The sequence below is a fragment of the Pongo abelii genome, chromosome 18 (assembly GCF_028885655.2).
Source record: "Pongo abelii isolate AG06213 chromosome 18, NHGRI_mPonAbe1-v2.0_pri, whole genome shotgun sequence".
Lineage (NCBI taxonomy): Eukaryota > Metazoa > Chordata > Mammalia > Primates > Hominidae > Pongo > Pongo abelii.
In genome coordinates this window covers 83,061,553-83,079,712 of record NC_072003.2, presented here as the reverse complement: position 1 = coordinate 83,079,712, position 18,160 = coordinate 83,061,553, and the positions used below count along the sequence as shown (strand labels likewise).

The 18,160-nt window shown below is 41.9% G+C and overlaps 1 protein-coding gene across 1 annotated transcript in view; it reads right to left on the bottom strand.

Annotated features, from left to right (window-relative positions):
* The window catches only part of CDH13 (cadherin 13), a gene marked incomplete at its 5' end in the record, with an annotated part of 1,173,335 nt that overhangs the window by 123,068 nt on the left and 1,032,107 nt on the right, over positions 1-18,160 (bottom strand). Inside the window, 1 exon segment of the mRNA NM_001133193.1 lies at positions 9,961-10,143. Coding sequence (NP_001126665.1) covers positions 9,961-10,143 — 183 coding nt within the window.

The following is an 18,160-nucleotide window of genomic DNA, read 5'->3' as shown; positions in this document are numbered from 1 at the left end:
CTATACTTTCTTTGAGGACAGAATAGAATATGAACTTAAAATGTAGGGTTGATTATATTCAGCTGAAAGAATAACTTTCTGGTGGTTTTAGAATCGGTTTAGAAAGCAAGAGGCGAGCGACGCAGAAGATGGGTGATTTCTGCATTTCCATCTGAGGTACCATGTTCATCTCACTAGGGAGTGCCAGACAGTGGGCACAGGTCAGTGGGTGAGTGCACCGTGCGCCAGCCGAAGCAGGGGCGAGGCATTGCCTCACTCGGGAAGCGCAAGGGGTCAGGGAGTTCCCTTTCCAGGGGTGACAGACAGCACCTGGAAAATCGGGTCACTTCCACCCGAATACTGTGCTTTTCCGACGGGCTTAGGAAACGGTGCCCCAGGAGAGTATAGCCTGCACCTGGCTCAGAGGGTCCTACGCCCACGGAGTCTCGCTGATTGCTAGCACAGCAGTCTGAGATCAAACAGCAAGTCGGCAGCGAGGCTGGGGGAGGGGCGCCCGCCATTACCGAGGCTCGCTTAGGTAAACAAAGCAGCCCGGAAGCTTGAACTGGGTGGAGCCCACCACAGCTCGAGGAGGCCTGCCTGCCTCTGTAGGCTCCACCTCTGGGGGCAGGGCACAGACAAACAAAAAGACAGCAGTAACCTCTGCAGACTTAAATGTCCCTGTCTGACAGCTTTGAGGAGAGCAGTGGTTCTCCCAGCACGCAGCTGGAGATCTGAGAACGGGCTGACTGCCTCCTCAAGTGGGTCCCTGACCCCTGACCCCCGAGCAGCCTAACTGGGAGGCACCCCCCAGCAGGGGCAGACTGACACCTCACACGGCCAGCCAGGTACTCCAACAGACCTGCAGCTGAGGGTCCTGTCTGTTAGAAGGAAAACTAACAGAAAGGACATCCACACCAAAAACCCATCTGTACATCACCATCGTCAAAGACCAAAAGTAGATAAAACCACAAAGATGGGGAAAAAACAGAGCAGAAAAACTGGAAACTCTAAAAAGCAGAGTACCTCTCCTCCTCCAAAGGAACGCAGTTCCTCACCAGCAACGGAACAAAGCTGGACGGAGAATGACTTTGACGAGCTGAGAGAAGAAGGCTTCAGACGATCAAATTACTCCGAGCTATGGGAGGATATTCAAACCAAAGGCAAAGAAGTTGAAAACTTTGAAAAAAATTTAGAAGAATGTATAACTAGAATAACCAATACAGAGAAGTGCTTAAAGGAGCTGATGGAGCTGAAAACCAAGGCTCGAGAACTACGTGAAGAATGCAGAAGCCTCAGGAGCCGATGCGATCAAATGGAAGAAAGGGTATCAGCCCTGGAAGATGAAATGAATGAAATGAAGCGAGAAGGGAAGTTTAGAGAAAAAAGAATAAAAAGAAACGAGCAAAGCCTTCAAGAAATGTGGGACTATGTGAAAAGACCAAATCTACGTCTGATTGGTGTACCTGAAAGTGACGGGGAGAATGGAAACAAGTTGGAAAACACTCTGCAGGATATTATCCAGGAGAACTTCCCCAATCTAGCAAGGCAGGCCAACATTCAGATTCAGGAAATACAGAGAACGCCACAAAGATACTCCTCGAGAAGAGCAACTCCAAGACACATAATTGTCAGATTCACCAAAGTTAAAATGAAGGAAAAAATGTTAAGGGCAGCCAGAGAGAAAGGTCGCATTACCATCAAAGGGAAGCCCATCAGACTAACAGCTGATCTCTCGGCAGAAACCCTACAAGCCAGAAGAGAGTGGGGGCCAATATTCAACATTCTTAAAGAAAAGAATTTTCAACCCAGAATTTCATATCCTGCCAAACTAAGCTTCATAAGTGAAGGAGAAATAAAATACTTTACAGACAAGCAAATGCTGAGAGATTTTGTCACCACCAGGCCTGCCCTAAAAGAGCTCCTGAAGGAAGCGCTAAACATGGAAAGGCACAACCGGTACCAGCCACTGCAAAATCATACCGAAATGTAAAGACCATTGAGACTAGGAAGAGACTGCATCAACTAACGAGCAAAACATCGAGCTAACATCATAATGACAGGATCAAATTCACACATAACAATATTAACTTTAAATGTAAATGGACTAAATGCTCCAATTAAAAGACACAGACTGGCAAATTGGATAAAGACTCAAGACCCATCAGTGTGCTGTATTCAGGAAAACCATCTCACGTGCAGAGACACACATAGGCTCAGAATAAAAGGATGGAGGAAGATCTACCAAGCAAATGGAAAACAAAAAAAGGCAGGGGTTGCAATCCTAGTCTCTGATAAAACAGACTTTAAACCAACAAAGATCAAAAGAGACAAAGAAGGCCATTACATAATGGTAAAGGGATTAATTCAACAAGAAGAGCTAACTATCCTAAATATATATGCACCCAATACAGGAGCACCCAGATTCATAAAGCAAGTCCTGAATGACCTACAAAGAGACTTAGACTCCCACACATTAATAATGGGAGACTTTAACACCCCACTGTCAATATTAGACAGATCAACGAGACAGAAAGTCAACAAGGATACCCAGGAATTGAACTCAGCTCTGCACCAAGTGGACCTAATAGACATCTACAGAACTCTCCACCCCAGATCAACAGAATATACATTTTTTTCAGCACCACACCACACCTATTCCAAAATTGACCATATACTTGGAAGTAAAGCTCTCCTCAATAAATGTAAAAGAACAGAAATTATAACAAACTATCTCTCAGATCACAGTGCAATCAAGCTAGAACTCAGGATTAAGAATCTCACTCAAAACCGCTCAACTACGTGGAAACTGAACAACCTGCTCCTGAATGACTACTGGGTACATAACGAAATGAAGGCAGAAATAAAGATGTTCTTTGAAACCAACGAGAACCAAGACACAACATACCAGAATCTCTGGGATGCATTCAAAGCAGTGTGTAGAGGGAAATTTATAGCACTAAATGCCCACAAGAGAAAGCAGGAAACATCCAAAATTGACACCCTAACATCACAATTAAAAGAACTAGAAAAGCAAGAGCAAACACATTCAAAAGCTAGCAGAAGGCAAGAAATAACTAAAATCAGAGCAGAACTGAAGGAAATAGAGACACAAAAAACCCTTCAAAAAAATCAATGAATCCAGGAGCTGGTTTTTTGAAAGGATCAACAAAATTGATAGACCGCTAGCAAGAAAAAAAGAGAAAAATAAAGAAAAAAAGAGAGAAGAATCAAATAGATGCAATAAAAAATGATAAAGGGGATATCACCACCGATCCCACAGAAATACAAACTACCATCAGAGAATATTACAAACACCTCTACGCAAATAAACTAGAAAATCTAGAAGAAATGGATAAATTCCTCAACACATACACCCTCTCAAGACTAAACCAGGAAGAAGTTGAATCTCTGAATAGACCAATAACAGGAGTTGAAATTGTGGCAATAATCAATAGCTTACCAACCAAAAAAAGTCCAGGACCAGATGGGTTCACAGCCGAATTCTACCAGAGGTACAAGGAGGAGCTGGTACCATTCCTTCTGAAACTATTCCAATCAACAGAAAAAGAGGGAATCCTCCCTAACTCATTTTATGAGGCCAGCATCATCCTGATACCAAAGCCTGGCAGAGACACAACAAAAAAAGAGAATTTTAGACCAATATCCTTGATGAACATTGATGCAAATCCTCAATAAAATACTGGCAAACAGAATCCAGCAGCACATCAAAAAGCTTATCCACCATGATCAAGTGGGCTTCATCCCTGGGATGCAAGGCTGGTTCAATATACGCAAATCAATAAATGTAATCCAGCATATAAACAGAACCAAAGACAAAAACCACATGATTATCTCAATAGATGCAGAAAAGGCCTTTGACAAAATTCAACAACCCTTCATGCTAAAAACTCTCAATAAATTAGGAATTGATGGGACGTATCTCAAAATAATAAGAGCTATTTATGACAAACCCACAGCCAATATCATACTGAATGGGCAAAAACTGGAAGCATTCCCTTTGAAAACTGGCACAAGACAGGGATGCCCTCTCTCACCACTTCTATTCAACATAGTGTTGGAAGTTCTGGCCAGGGCAATTAGGCAAGAGAAGGAAATCAAGGGTATTCAATTAGGAAAAGAGGAAGTCAAATTGTCCCTGTTTGCAGATGACATGATAGTATATCTAGAAAACCCCAGTGTCTCAGCCCAAAATCTCCTTAAGCTGATAAGCAACTTCAGCAAAGTCTCAGGATACAAAATCAATGTACAAAAATCACAAGCATTCTTATACATCAATAACAGACAAACAGAGAGCCAAATCATGAGTGAACTCCCATTCACAATTGCTTCAAAGAGAATAAAATACCTAGGAATCCAACTTACAAGGGATGTGAAGGACCTCTTCAAGGAGAACTACAAACCACTGCTCAAGGAAATAAAAGAGGATACAAACAAATGGAAGAACATTCCATGCTCATGGGTAGGAAGAATCAATATCATGAAAATGGCCATCCTTCCCAAGGTAATTTACAGATTCAATGCCATCCCCATCAAGTTACCAATGACTTTCTTCACAGAATTGGAAAAAACTACTTTAAAGTTCATATGGAACCAAAAAAGAGCCCGCATCGCCAAGTCAATCCTAGCCAAAAGAACAAAGCTGGAGGCATCACACTACCTGACTTCAAACTATACTACAAGGCTACAGTAACCAAAACAGCATGGTACTGGTACCAAAACAGAGATATAGATCAATGGAACAGAACAGAGCCGTCAGAAATAATGCCACATATCTACAACTATCTGATCTTTGACAAACCTGAGAAAAACAAGAAATGGGGAAAGGATTCCCTATTTAATAAATGGTGCTGGGAAAACTGGCTAGCCATATGTAGAAAGCTGAAACTAGATCCCTTCCTTACACCTTATACAAAAATCAATTCAAGATGGATTAAAGACTTAAATGTTAGACCTAAAACCATAAAAACCCTAGAAGAAAACCTAGGCATTACCATTCAGGACATAGGCATGGGCAAGGACTTCATGTCTAAAACACCAAAAGCAATGGCAACAAAAGCCAAAATTGACAAATGGGATCTAATTAAACTAAAGAGCTTCTGCACAGCAAAGGAAACTACCATCAGAGTGAACAGGCAACCTACAAAATGGGAGAAAATTTTCACAACCTGCTCATCTGACAAAGGGCTAATATCCAGAATCTACAATGAACTTCAACAAATTTACAAGAAAAAAACAAACAACCTCATCAAAAAGTGGGCAAAGGACATGAACAGACACTTCTCAAAAGAAGACATTTATGCAGCCAAAAAACACATGAAAAAATGCTCACCATCACTGGCCATCAGAGAAATGCAAATCAAAACCACAATGAGATACCATCTCACACCAGTTAGAATGGCAATCATTAAAAAGTCAGGAAACAACAGGAGCTGGAGAGGATGTGGAGAAATAGGAACACTTTTACACTGTTGGTGGGACTGTAAACTAGTTCAACCCTTGTGGAAGTCAGTGTGGCGATTCCTCAGGGATCTAGAACTAGAAATTCCATTTGACCCAGCCATCCCATTACTGGGTATATACCCAAAGGACTATATATCATGCTGCTATAAAGACACATGCACACGTATGTTTATTGCAGCATTATTCACAATAGCAAAGACTTGGAACCAACCTAAATGTCCAACAATGATAGACTGGATTAAGAAAATGTGGCACATATACACCATGGAATACTATGCAGCCATAAAAAATGATGAGTTCATGTCCTTTGTAGGGACATGGATGAAATTGGAAATCATCATTCTCAGTAAACTATTGCAAGAACAAAAAACCAAACACCGCATATTCTCACTCATAGGTGGGAATTGAACAATGAGAACACACGGACACAGGAAGGGGAACATCACACTTCGGGGACTGTTGTGGGGTGGGGGGAGGGGGGAGGGATAGCATTGGGAGATATACCTAATGCTAGATGACGAGTTGGTGGGTGCAGCACACCAGCATGGCACGTGTATACATATGTAACTTACCTGCACGTTGCGCACATGTACCATAGAGCCTAAAGTATAATAATAATAATAATAATAATAATAAAAAGAAAAAAAAAAAAGAAAGCAACAAAGCGTGCTTCTGATCTGAAGGTTTTAAAGATGAAGCTGACACTCATCTGTCAGAGCCACTGGGATTTGGTCCTTTTGAGAGGCAGGACCTTGCTGGAAACCAGCAGCATCCTGAGACTCCAAATAGTTCTTCTGTATGTTGGATTGCTAACTGGTTAGGGCAGACCTGCTTGTGCTTGACTCTCACCACAATCACCAGCCCCCCTCTCCCTTATACACTGTAAAGGCCCAAAGGCCAGATTTGGACTTTCTCAGCTTTCCTTGAAGTTAAGGAAGAACATATGTCATTGGCCAATGAAACATCATGGGAAATTGGCCAGGGGACCCTGAGAAAGGATGTTTTCTGCCCTGATAAGAGGAGAGGGTCACATGAGAGCACCTTCTCTCATTTGCCAGGCTGCCTCCTTGTTTCCTACATTAGGACGCAGCAATGGGAAGACATGATGCCTGGGGCTTCAGCAGCTACTTTATGTCCAAGAGGAAAATGTCAAAAGCATCTGAGGCACCCCACTGCCGGCTCTCTGCCACCTGGAACTGTTGGCCAATCCTGGACTGGCCTACCTTCATCTAGTTATAAAAATTCTTAAATTCGCTTTATTAGTTAAGCCACTATTAGTCTAACATTCTGTTACTTGCAGCAGAATGCATTCCTAATGGTTGCATCAATGGCTGGCACAATGGACAGCAGCAGAGAGCATGGCCTAGCTGGCTTCTAGAAGGTGTTCTGGGGCTCTGCCTCACATGTGCTGAGAGATAGATAGAGCTCAAAGCCCTTCCTACTGACCTGGGAGGCAGCCAATGTGGGGTGAGGGAGAGTCTGCATCCCAATTCCAAAGCAAAGGAAGTCCACTCACTAGCAAAGCTGAAGTCAGCAAGAGCCTCAGCCTTTGTGAGCATCTCTTCCCCTGGAATTTGCAGGGAGGGTGGACAAGCTGATGGAAACCGCTTCCCCTAAGGCCATGCCCCTTAACAAGAGGTGTGCCCTGTGAACAACAGAACCACCTGGCACACCTCTCCTTCATATTCTGACACAGCAGGTCTGGGGCAAGTCCAGAAATCTGCATTTTAACTAGCATTGCAGATGATTCTTATATATGCTAGCATTTGAGAGAGCCATTACATTGTGGACCAGTGCAGGAATGTAGGGAGAGGAGAATGGCTCCTTCCTACAAGTCTAGTTCTTCTTTTTTTCTTTTTTTGTTGTTATTTTGAGACAGAGTCTCACTCTGTTGCCAAGGTTGGTTAATAGGGTGGTAGCCACTAGTCCATCGAGATGTCTTAATTTAAGGGTAACATGTGGGCGAACTTAATGTTATGGCTCTGAAGTAAGAACCAGATGCCAGGTATAGTTTCAGAATAGTCACCCCCAAGTGCTATAGGCCTGGAGCGAGGAGGGTAGTACTCCTGAGCGGGGATGATTTCTCAGAGATTGGTAGATTCAGAGGCCAAAATTTGGTAGGGGATATCCATGTTGGCGAGAGATTTCTTGACTGAGATGTGCTATGTCTGATGAACGAATGTATGTACTACGTAATATTAAGGATTTCTAGTACGGGTCACTATTCGTATGGGTTAGGTTTTATTGTGTATTTGACAACAGTAGATGTGCGATAGTTAATTAAGGGATTGTTAATATGTGCTTATGTTATATAGACTAGGTTTGTAATGTACTCTTATATATGAATGTACTATGTACGAATAAGCAATTATAGTACTGTATATTATTCATGGGGACTAGCAGTAATGCACGAAGTACATAAAAGCACTAATGTATTGGGCAATGGCAAAGTTATTAGGAAATCCTGGCACTGGCCCTCTGTGTCCATGGCTGCTGCACTTTCGAAGCTGTAAAAGTCATAGAATGACATAGCCACTGGCTGTCCTCTGTGGCTAGTCCTGAGTCTATAAAATCTGTCAGGTAATTTTCCAAACCTGAAGTTTGGAAGATAAAACTTGGGTAGATAGACATCCAAGTTTTGAAGATAAAACTTGGGTAAATAGACATCTCCATCACACATCTTGGAGCTCAGTCCTCCCCAAAATGTGTTTGCTACAGCTCAAGGAAAATAGATATGAGCAAAACAGGATTTGGCAGGGTGCAGTGGCTCATGTCTGTAATCCCAGCACTTTGGGAGGCTGAGGCGGGCAGATCACTTGAAGTCAGGAGTTCAAGACCAGCCTGGCCAACATGGTGAGACCCCCGTCTCTATTGAAAATACAAAAGTTAGCTGGGTGTGGTGGCATGCACCTGTAATCCCAGCTACTCGGGAGACTGAGGCAGGAGAATCACTTGAACCCAGGAGGTGGAGGTTGCAGTGAGCCAAGATCACACCACTGCACTCCAGCCTGGTGAGAGAGCAAGAATCCATCTAAAAAAAAAAAAAAAAAAAAGGAGAGAGAGAGAATCCAGAGAGCTGCCTCACTCTATCTACCATGTGAGGATAGAGAGAGAAGAAGATGGACATCTATCAAAAAGTGGGTCCTCACCAGACACAGAATCTACTGGAAGGTTGATCTTGGACTTTTCAAGCTCCAGAACTGTGAGAAATGAATGTCTGTGGTTTATAAGGCACCAGCCTACAGTACTTCATTATAGCAACTCAATGGATTACAACAACAACCCTAAGAAGGAGGTTACATTAACATTCTCATTTTACAGGTGAGGAAACTGGTGCACAGAAAACATGGGTATCTTGGCCAAGGGCACACAGGGAGTGGGCAGCCATGTCCCTGCTCTGCCCACTGGTACTATCACTATAAATATGATTGATCCCTGCTGCTCAGGCAAATGGCTTCATCCACTAGAAAAGAAAATGTGTTCCCATGAAGGTCCTGGTCTCTGGCAGAAACTCTCCCCAGAACTTCCCAGAAAGAATGAAACTGTGTAGAAATGCCTTCTCCCAGAATACCAAGGCCACCTGTAGCAAGCCTTTTGTGCCACCAACCCCGCTAATATTTCTGGATTACCAGCATGAGCTGAGGTTTTACATTTATAATTACATTTCCTCCTTGTTCTACTTGTTGCCATAGAGAGGGTCAGCGTGCGAGGTGGCAAGGCTCACAGAGGGTTTCACATCAATAACTATGTTGTGTGTGTTTTTAAGGAAAAATTGAGCTCTGCTAAGAAAGATTAAGAAGACATGTCATAGCCCATATTTTGAGCAAAGATGTCTAAAAACACCTTCACACATCTCATTTTGGCATAGCTGTTAATAATTCCTTAGCAAATGTATACAGAATTTCATTTAAAACTTAAGTTTGGGCCAGGCATGGTGGCTCACACTTGTAACCCCAGCACTTTGGGAGGCCAAGGCAGGCAGATCACTTGAGGCCAGGAGTTTGAGACCAGCCTGGGCAACATGGTGAGACCCCATCTCTACTAAAAATACAAAAACTGGCCGGGCATGGTGGCAGGCAGCTGTAATCCCAGCTACTCAGGAAGCTGAGGCACGAGAATCACTTGAACCTAGGAGGCAGAGATTGCAGTGAGCTGAGATCACACTACTGCATCCCAGCCTAGGTGACAGAGTGAGACTGTCTCAAAAAACAAAAACAAAAACAAAAAAAATCCACTTAAGTTTGGTTTTCTTAAAGTCACACATAAGTTTGGGTATTTTAGAACCTATAAAACAGGTTTGTTTTATGGCTGCTTGCTTACGCTGCTGAGGATACGAGTGCACCCTTAAGCCATGAGCCTTTTTCCTTTGTTAATTCCCAGAAGGAGGAGACTGGGGGAATTTATCTGTGGCCTTCTAAACTCAGTGATTCTATGAGACCCCTGATGGGGCCATCCGTGCTTGCATGAGGAGAAAGAGGCAGTTGGAAGCACCCTTACTTTGACAACAGAAAGCATCCCTTCGTTGGTTTGGGGATTGGTGTGGATTTCAAAGCTCTGCCCGGGGTTTCCGTTGATGATGGTGTAGGCAGCTCTCCAGGCGCCTGTGGTTGGGTCATCCTTATCTTCAACTGTCAAATTGACAATAACTCCCACAGCTCCTTCCTCGACTGTGGCTTGAAACTGCAAACAAAGCAGATGGTAATGGTCACTATTTTGAAAACACATAGTCATTTACTACATGCTTTGCATTGGGTATGTTACACACATCATCTCACTTAAAAATAAATAATAACATAAGAGGATTATGATTGGAAGATACTATGCTCCTCTTCTCAGCTTTCCTTGAACTTAGGTGAGGTCACGAGACTAACTTCTCTCCTGCAGAATGTGGGCAGGAATGATACTGACCATGGCTGTGCTGTGCTGCTCTGTGGTGGGAGGGTGAAAAGAACAGCTGTGCCTCCTCTCTGTGCTTTTTCACCCTCTGCCTACCTGAATGCAGAGGACCACAAAACCCCAGGGGAGCAGGGAGCTACAAGGAAGGAGGAGCTTCTGTTCCTGAGTCACCACATGGAGGGGAGCAACCTGGTGGCCAAGAACACCTGTCCTGAACTATCAATGAATGAGAAACAAATTTTCTTTGAGTTCAAGCCATTTTTGTTTGCATTTGTTCTCGCAGCCTTGCCTCCCCAAAATAACAACATAATCAGATGAGTAAAGCACTAAGACTTGTAAGTGAAGAGACTGGGATTTGACCCCAGATCCTCTGCTAGATCCTGCTATTTTCCCTAATGAAGAAAACCAATCCCATCCTTCCCACTCCATATTTACTCTTAATATGACCTTAGAAACCATTTTCTAAGAAATCATCTACATCAATTGTTTGGAGCCTTGTTGTACCTGTGTTTCTATTGTAATACATCTCAAATACTTGTTGCAAGTAGGTGTGGTGAAAATAAATCAATAAATGAAAAATCAACCTTCTCATAGATAGAGCATTTCATGAGCTATCATTAGCACATTCCTTTGAGCTGAAAGCATAAAGTATTGTTTTGGTGCTTACCTCTGACACACTACAGGTGAACAGCAATCTGTTTGCAAATATTTTATAAACAAGTAACACCAATAAGCTGACAAGAAGAAGAAATATCTTGGAATTTCAATTAGTAGGAAAGTGAATCTAGAGACAGTAAGATGATGTCAAAAAGCCCTTGTGTTCAAAGAAAAGTAATTTGAGAAATGAGGTTTCAAAAACAGTAGCTGATTAATTGACTTGCAAATCATTAATCATAAACCTTAATCCTGAGGCCTCTTGGGGGACAGGGCGGGGACTGGAACTAATTTGTTTATTGCACATTGGCAAACCTGGGCGAGTTGTCTTCGATAAAAGGAGAGCTGGAAAATTCTTAGAACATGCATGGATGCTAGAAAATAGTGGGAATGAGGAGGGATACTGAGGCTGTTGTCACACAGAAACAACTCCAGGGTGCAATTATTTTGATCTGATTCGTATGATTCTTGTTTAATGTCTATCTATCTTCTATCTTCTCTTCTCACAAAAATCACAGGATTCTTGAGCAAGAAAACTATACGAACGGTTCTCAGCCCTGTCTGCACATTAGAATCTCCCAGAGGCTTTGAAAAAACTTCCTGAGTCCTATTCCAATTCAGGATTCCCCAGGGTTAAAGCACATGAAAATCTATTATGGTTATTATGGTTGGAGGGGTTGATGAAGGATAAAGTGCCTGGGGTCCTCTAGCCAGGTTGGAGCACATGGGAGATCAGTCCATCTCTGGTCTTCTGGGACACGCAGTCAAGTGGCAGAATGAGGCATCAGTCAGGGAATCAATTCAGATTCAGACTCTCCAGATCAATTCAGATTCCCCAGGCTCTGGGGTAAAGTCTAGGACTCATTATTTTCTTCACCTGCCTAGATAATTCTAATATGTAGTCGGGGCAAGAAGCAGGATGGAGTCCCCATCTAAGGATGACAGGCAGGTGTCAATGACAGGACCTACCCTTGTGAATGGGTGAAGCTGCCTGATCCTGGTGTGGACAGGCCTGCAGTACATCTGGGCTCAGCAGGAAAGAGTGCTGTGATCAATTAATGCTATCTGCCATGTAGTCAGGAGGGGGCTTGGTGACACATGTGTGATCTAATCCCTTCACTTGCCTAAGTGTTCCAGAAGACCAGGGATGGACTGATCTCCCCTGTGCTCCAGCAGAGCTGCATCGTGACTGGTGGAACCCAGGCACCTTTGCCTTCATCAACCCCTCCTATCATAATAGAGTAATGCGCTTTAAAAAATTTATTTTGGGGGCTGGGCATGGTATTCTAACACAGTAATCCTAGCTCTTTGGGAGGCTGAGGTGGGAGGATCACTTGAGCCCAGGAATTCAAGATGAGCCTAGGCAACATAGTGAGATTCCCGTCTCTAAAAAAAAAAAAATGTAAAAAATTAGCCAGGTGTGGTGGTACATGCCTGTGGTCCCACATACTCAGGAGGCTGAGGTGGGACGATCTCTTGACTGCAGGAGTTTGAGGCTGCAGTGAGCTATGATTACACCACTGCACTCCAGCCTGGGTGACAGAGCAAGACCCTGTCTCAGAAAAAATTATTTTTGTGATGTGAAGAAAAGAATTAAAAATTTATTTTACCCTAAAAGTTCTTTTTATTTCTTTCTGATTTTAGGGTCCTAGCACTGTGATAATGGTGCCTAATGGATGAGTAAGCCCTGATCCTCAGTAAACAGCACAGTGCCCAACACATGAGCAGGTCTGAAGATGGGATGGATGGATGGATGGGTGGACGGATAGATGGATAGATGGATGGTTGGATGGATGGGTGGGTGGTGGATGGATGGATGGGTACGTGGGTGGATGGGTGGATGAATGAATTAATAAAATTAATATTTAGGCCACATATAAGTGAGACAAACCTGTGCAGCTTCTTCCACAACACTGATAGTTTTATGTCTGCAGCACCTGCCGAAGGGGCTGGTATAGAATACATTTTTAGTGTGTGAGCAAATGAATTCAAGTAGAATGGAAAGGTGCTGATGTGCTAGGAATTCTCAGAGATGTGCATTGTGGCCCTCATATGTCCTTGGATGGGTCCACAATGACATTTACCTGCCATTCATCTATCTATTTATCCATCCATCCATCCATCATTCATCTATCTGTCCATCCTTCCATTCATCATCCATCCATCCTTCCATTCATCATCCATCTATCCTTCCATTCATCCATTCATCCATCCATCTATCCATCCATCCATCCATCCAGGGATATACCACTAAACAAAACAGACATGATATATTTCCTCATGGAGATTACAGGCTGAAAGGAGAGACAGATGGGAAAGAAATGTATAACAACGTGTTAATTGTCAAGAAATAAAATCACAGTTCTTGGGGAGTCTGTGTGTGTGTGTATGTGTGGAGGTGGGTATCTGATCCAGTCTGGAGAGGATCATCAGGGAAAAATTCCCTGAGAACTGAAAGAAGAGGAGGCCTTAGAAAGGTGAAGGGGGTGAGAACATACCTGGCATCTGAAAGAGGAGGAGCAAAGGCCAGGTGGCAGGAAGAGCCAAAGGTGCCTTTGCAGAACAAAGGCAAGCTGGGTGTGGCTGGAATGAAGGGGAGAGCCAGAGAGAACTCTTTGACATCAGACTCTACCATCAGAGGTGGTAGAGTCAGCTTATGCAGGGCCCTGTGGGCCATGGAAAGGCATTTGGGATTTACTTTGAAAGCAAAGTGTAGCCTAATCAAGCAACTGGGTTATGTTTAAATCTACTCCTGAGAGAATACAGAAAAAAAAATCTTTAAATATGGAAAGCATTCAACACAGTTATTATAGTCTTTGTTAAGACCATTATCTGATTTCTGCATAAACTATGAAGCAGTTTCTTTGAGCATCCATTTAGAAGCTCATTATTGCTTAATTAAATACTCATTCTATTAATTTTATTCAATGTTTTAACCCCATTATATAATTCAAGAAAGGAAAATTAAATAGATTAAAATGAAATGGTACCATTTTATATTTCTATAGCAATGCTCACTTTGTGATTTAAAAACAATAGACAGACATTAATTTACCACACTAGAGCAGGAGGAATTATTGATTGTACTATTACTACCTTTAATTGGAAAAAATAGATAAAGTTACTTTTCTGTTAAACTGTGTGGCAAATCAAATACCAGATATAAAAAGTATTTTTACACAATCACTGTGGCTTGTTGGGACTATGTACTAGGCTTATGATCTCTTCCCTCCAAATTCAGAACTGAGTATTTTCTTTTCTTTGAGTTACATCATAGACATTCAGGATGAGGCTGCCTGGATGAGCCACAAAGGCCATCACTAGTGGGAAGAGGAACTTGAATTTTATTATACACCAAGATTGCATGTTCTTCCTCCAAGAGCAGAAAGTTGACCTTTAGATTAACATGGGAGATGGAAATAATGATCAGAAGGCTGGAAAGCCACAGATGGGAAAGAAGTGACAGAGGACAATTTTAAAGGACTGGACATATGCAAGCTTGCATGCTTGGCTACTTGCATGTTTGACCTGAATACTAGACCAAGTTCATGAGCCATTAACCCTAAAGTTTCACAGAGAACTAATATGGAACTTGAAAAGCTGGGATGTAGTCATCTGGGCCTTGGCTTAAAAAAATTAAAAGACAGGGTCTCACTAATTTCTATTTGTGATGATAAAAGGGTAGGGGAGAGACAATCAGAAATGTAACTTGCAAACATTTTTGAGTCTATGTTTACATAAAAGATACAGCTTATTGGAAGGCTATACCCAATAGTCTAATGGGTAGCAACAGTGACTGATATAAATAAGATAATGCATTTAAGGAGCTTGGCAAATTGCCTGGCATATGTATAACAAGGAGTCAGTATTTGTTAGCAAGGATAATGATGATGGATTTTGCCCTGTATCATATGAAATTCTTACTAAGAAATTGGAGAATTTGGTTTAAACCCCTGTGACTCTTTCTGCTCTTATCATAGTCTGCCTTATAATGTAGTTATGTATATATGTATTTTATTTTCCTCGAATGGTGTGGAAGAAGCTTTTTTTTTTTTCAGTTATGTATGCCTGGCACTCACACACTTGCTCATTCTTGTTATGCTCCAACAATAGACATGAGGCAAATGATGTCAATCCTATCATGTCCACATTTGGAAGGGAAAGCTGCATTAGATATCTGGTTTTCTTCTATGATTAGGATTTATCTCATGGTAGAAAGATACAACAATTCATTTTAATAAATACTGGTTGTGTCTGTTGCATGCTGGAGACTCCACTAGGCACAAAAATACATCAGTAAATGAGAGGGCTAGTATTCTCTCCGGGTGTCCCCATTCTTTGTAGGTACCGTCCATCTACAATATATCCTGACAATTTGTTTTCTCCCACTTCTAAAACCATTTCCTTCACTGTCATACATCCAAGGCTGTACCTATGGCCAATTATGGATGCTTTTATGTTTGGACATGATTTAGTTTCCAGGTAATGGTCATTTCAGTAAATGGTGCTGGATCAATTGGATATCCATCTGGAGAAAACAATGAATCCTGACCCCTGCCTCACACCATACACAAAATGTGAAAGGTAAACAGTAAAGTTCTTAGAAGAAAACATATGAGAACATTTTCATTCAGCCTCCACATCATGTTTGTGTGCACTATATATATATAATATATAATATGAAATATAATATAAAAACTATAATTATATAAAATATACATAAGATATATATTTACATAAAAATTTTAAACAGTATACAGTACAGAGTTCTAAATAAAGCTCATTCAATATCTTAAGAAAGCCTGATGTCTCAGAAGAGATTAATAACAGAGCCACTCAAGGGACCTGTGGTTGCTTGACTAAGAACCATGGTCTGTTCATTGGCAAGTCCTCAAGATGATTGGAACCTACTAAGTCCTTCCCTAGCTACATCACAGTAGAAAAGGCATAGTCAGGCCCTGAAGTGACTACAGGAGCAAGACAAAAGAATATTCAGGAACCCACCAGATCATCATAGTCCCAGTCATTGGTGAGCATCTTTTTCTTCTCCTCTTTTTTTGAAGCAGATCTTGCTCTGTTGCCCAGACTGGAATGCAGTGTTATGATCATGGCTCACTGCAGCCTCGACTTCTTAGGCTCAAGTGATCCTCCTGCCTTAGCTGGGACCACAGGCATAAACCACTATGACTGGCTAATTTAAATTTTTTTTTTTTTGGTGGAGATGGGGTCCTACTAAGTTGCCTAGGCTGGTTTCAAACTCTTAGTCTCAAGTGATCTTCCTGCCTTGGCCTCCCAAATTGCTGGCATTACAGGCACGAGCCACTGTGCCCTGCCTTCTCCTCTCTTTATCTGATTAAAATTCTGTAAATGATTTGTTTTCTTTGAAGATGCGGAGTGGTGTCAGAGACTTGATTTTTAATGCCCATGGGAGGTAGCTCACACACGAAAGAAATAAATCAGATGCTAGAGGTGAGAATTCCAGTAACCATGAACAGAAAGAACTTGGCACAGACTTCCCTGCCTCTCAAACAGAGACAACCTGGGGCATGCCTCTCCCAATGTTGAGCCCCTGGAGAGTCGGAGTCACGTCTCTGATTCCCCAAAATTCTCAATGCCACATCTTTCATAAAGTAAGAGCACTGTAAGTAGACATTAACTTTTGGGATTGTCTCAAGAATAAAAACCCAAGGTAGAAAGATAACAACGTACATGTGTTTGAGAGTCTCCCAATGAGAATAGTAACCAGTTCTTTTCTATTTCTCCTAAGAAAAAGGAAAGTGGACTCAATTGTAGTTTAAATGACAGAAATGATAGAATTTCTAAATGGCAAATTAGAGTATTTCTTTCCTGAAAATCTTAGCGGTTTTGAGTAGATATAGCTCAGGGTGCCTGCATAATCCATAAAACATTTGAGGGAACTAAACCTACCCCCAGTCCCTGCTGAAAAGAGTGGTACTAGGGAGTCATTTTGTATCATGTGATCCTAGCTTCCTTGGCCATAGCTGATTGGACCCAGAGCTGATCACCTGACTCCGGAGTAACCACTCCATCAGTTGATTCATGAAAAATGGGATTATTTCTTTTATAAATTTGAACTAAGAGAATTATAGGTTTCTCAGCATTTGTGCAAGGGGTGGCCATTTTTTGTCATTTGGATATGGATACATTATCAGAGAAATCCAATATGCATGGAGAAGCAAAAGAATGGAGAAATTGAGAGAAAAATTTACAAAAGAGATTTTTTTCTGGGACTTAAAGACAAAAGACAGATAGGAAGTGCTCTCAGTAGCAGACTGGTTTCCCAGTCCTGCTCTCAGTCCTACGAGGTTCCCTATGTTCTTGTCTGTTGGAACCTCTGTTCCCATCAACAACTTCATTTTCACTCCAGCTGCCTTGAGCAGGTTTCTATTCCTTGCAATAATGGCGCCCTGGGGAAAACAACTCTGAAGATGTCTGCTGATCTCATCAGGTGAGTGGTCCCTTTGATGGTTCTTTGGGTTTCATAGATGTTTTCTCAAGTATTTTTTCTTTTTCACATCTTGTTGTGAAAAATATTAAACATGTATAAAAGCTGGTACAATAGGATAATAACCCTCACATGCCTGTCTTCAGGCTTTAGAGATCCTCAACTCCCCGCTCCTGGTGCTTCATCTCCTCAGCCACCCCACCCCGATTCTGCACTGTTTGGAGCAAATCCCAGACATGCCATTGCATCTGTAAAGATTTAAGTCTAAAACACAGAGATTCTTTTTAAGAAAACATAATCAAAGTCCTTTCTTGGTCCAACTAACACTAATTTCTTCTACGCACAATTTTGTGTTTCTCTTTTGTGCCAGATGCTTTGCTAAAAGTATTTGCATGTTATCTCCATCATACAAAGAGAGAGTACCTACTAGCTATGGTAACGGACAGTGACAGAAAGGTCTACTAAACATCCAGAGTCTTCCCAGTTAAATGTCTGAAGCCATCCACCGTTACTAAACAGGTGAGAAAATGCAAAACCCGAATGTGGAAATAGTTCAAAAATAATAAGGAATAGCATCTCAACAAGAAAGAAACGTCCCGAGTGAAGAGTCCTCTCCAAAACTCATTGGCATCCCAGGTAGTGTGGTTCTTGATCCTGGACTGCTACTAATGTCCGCCTTAC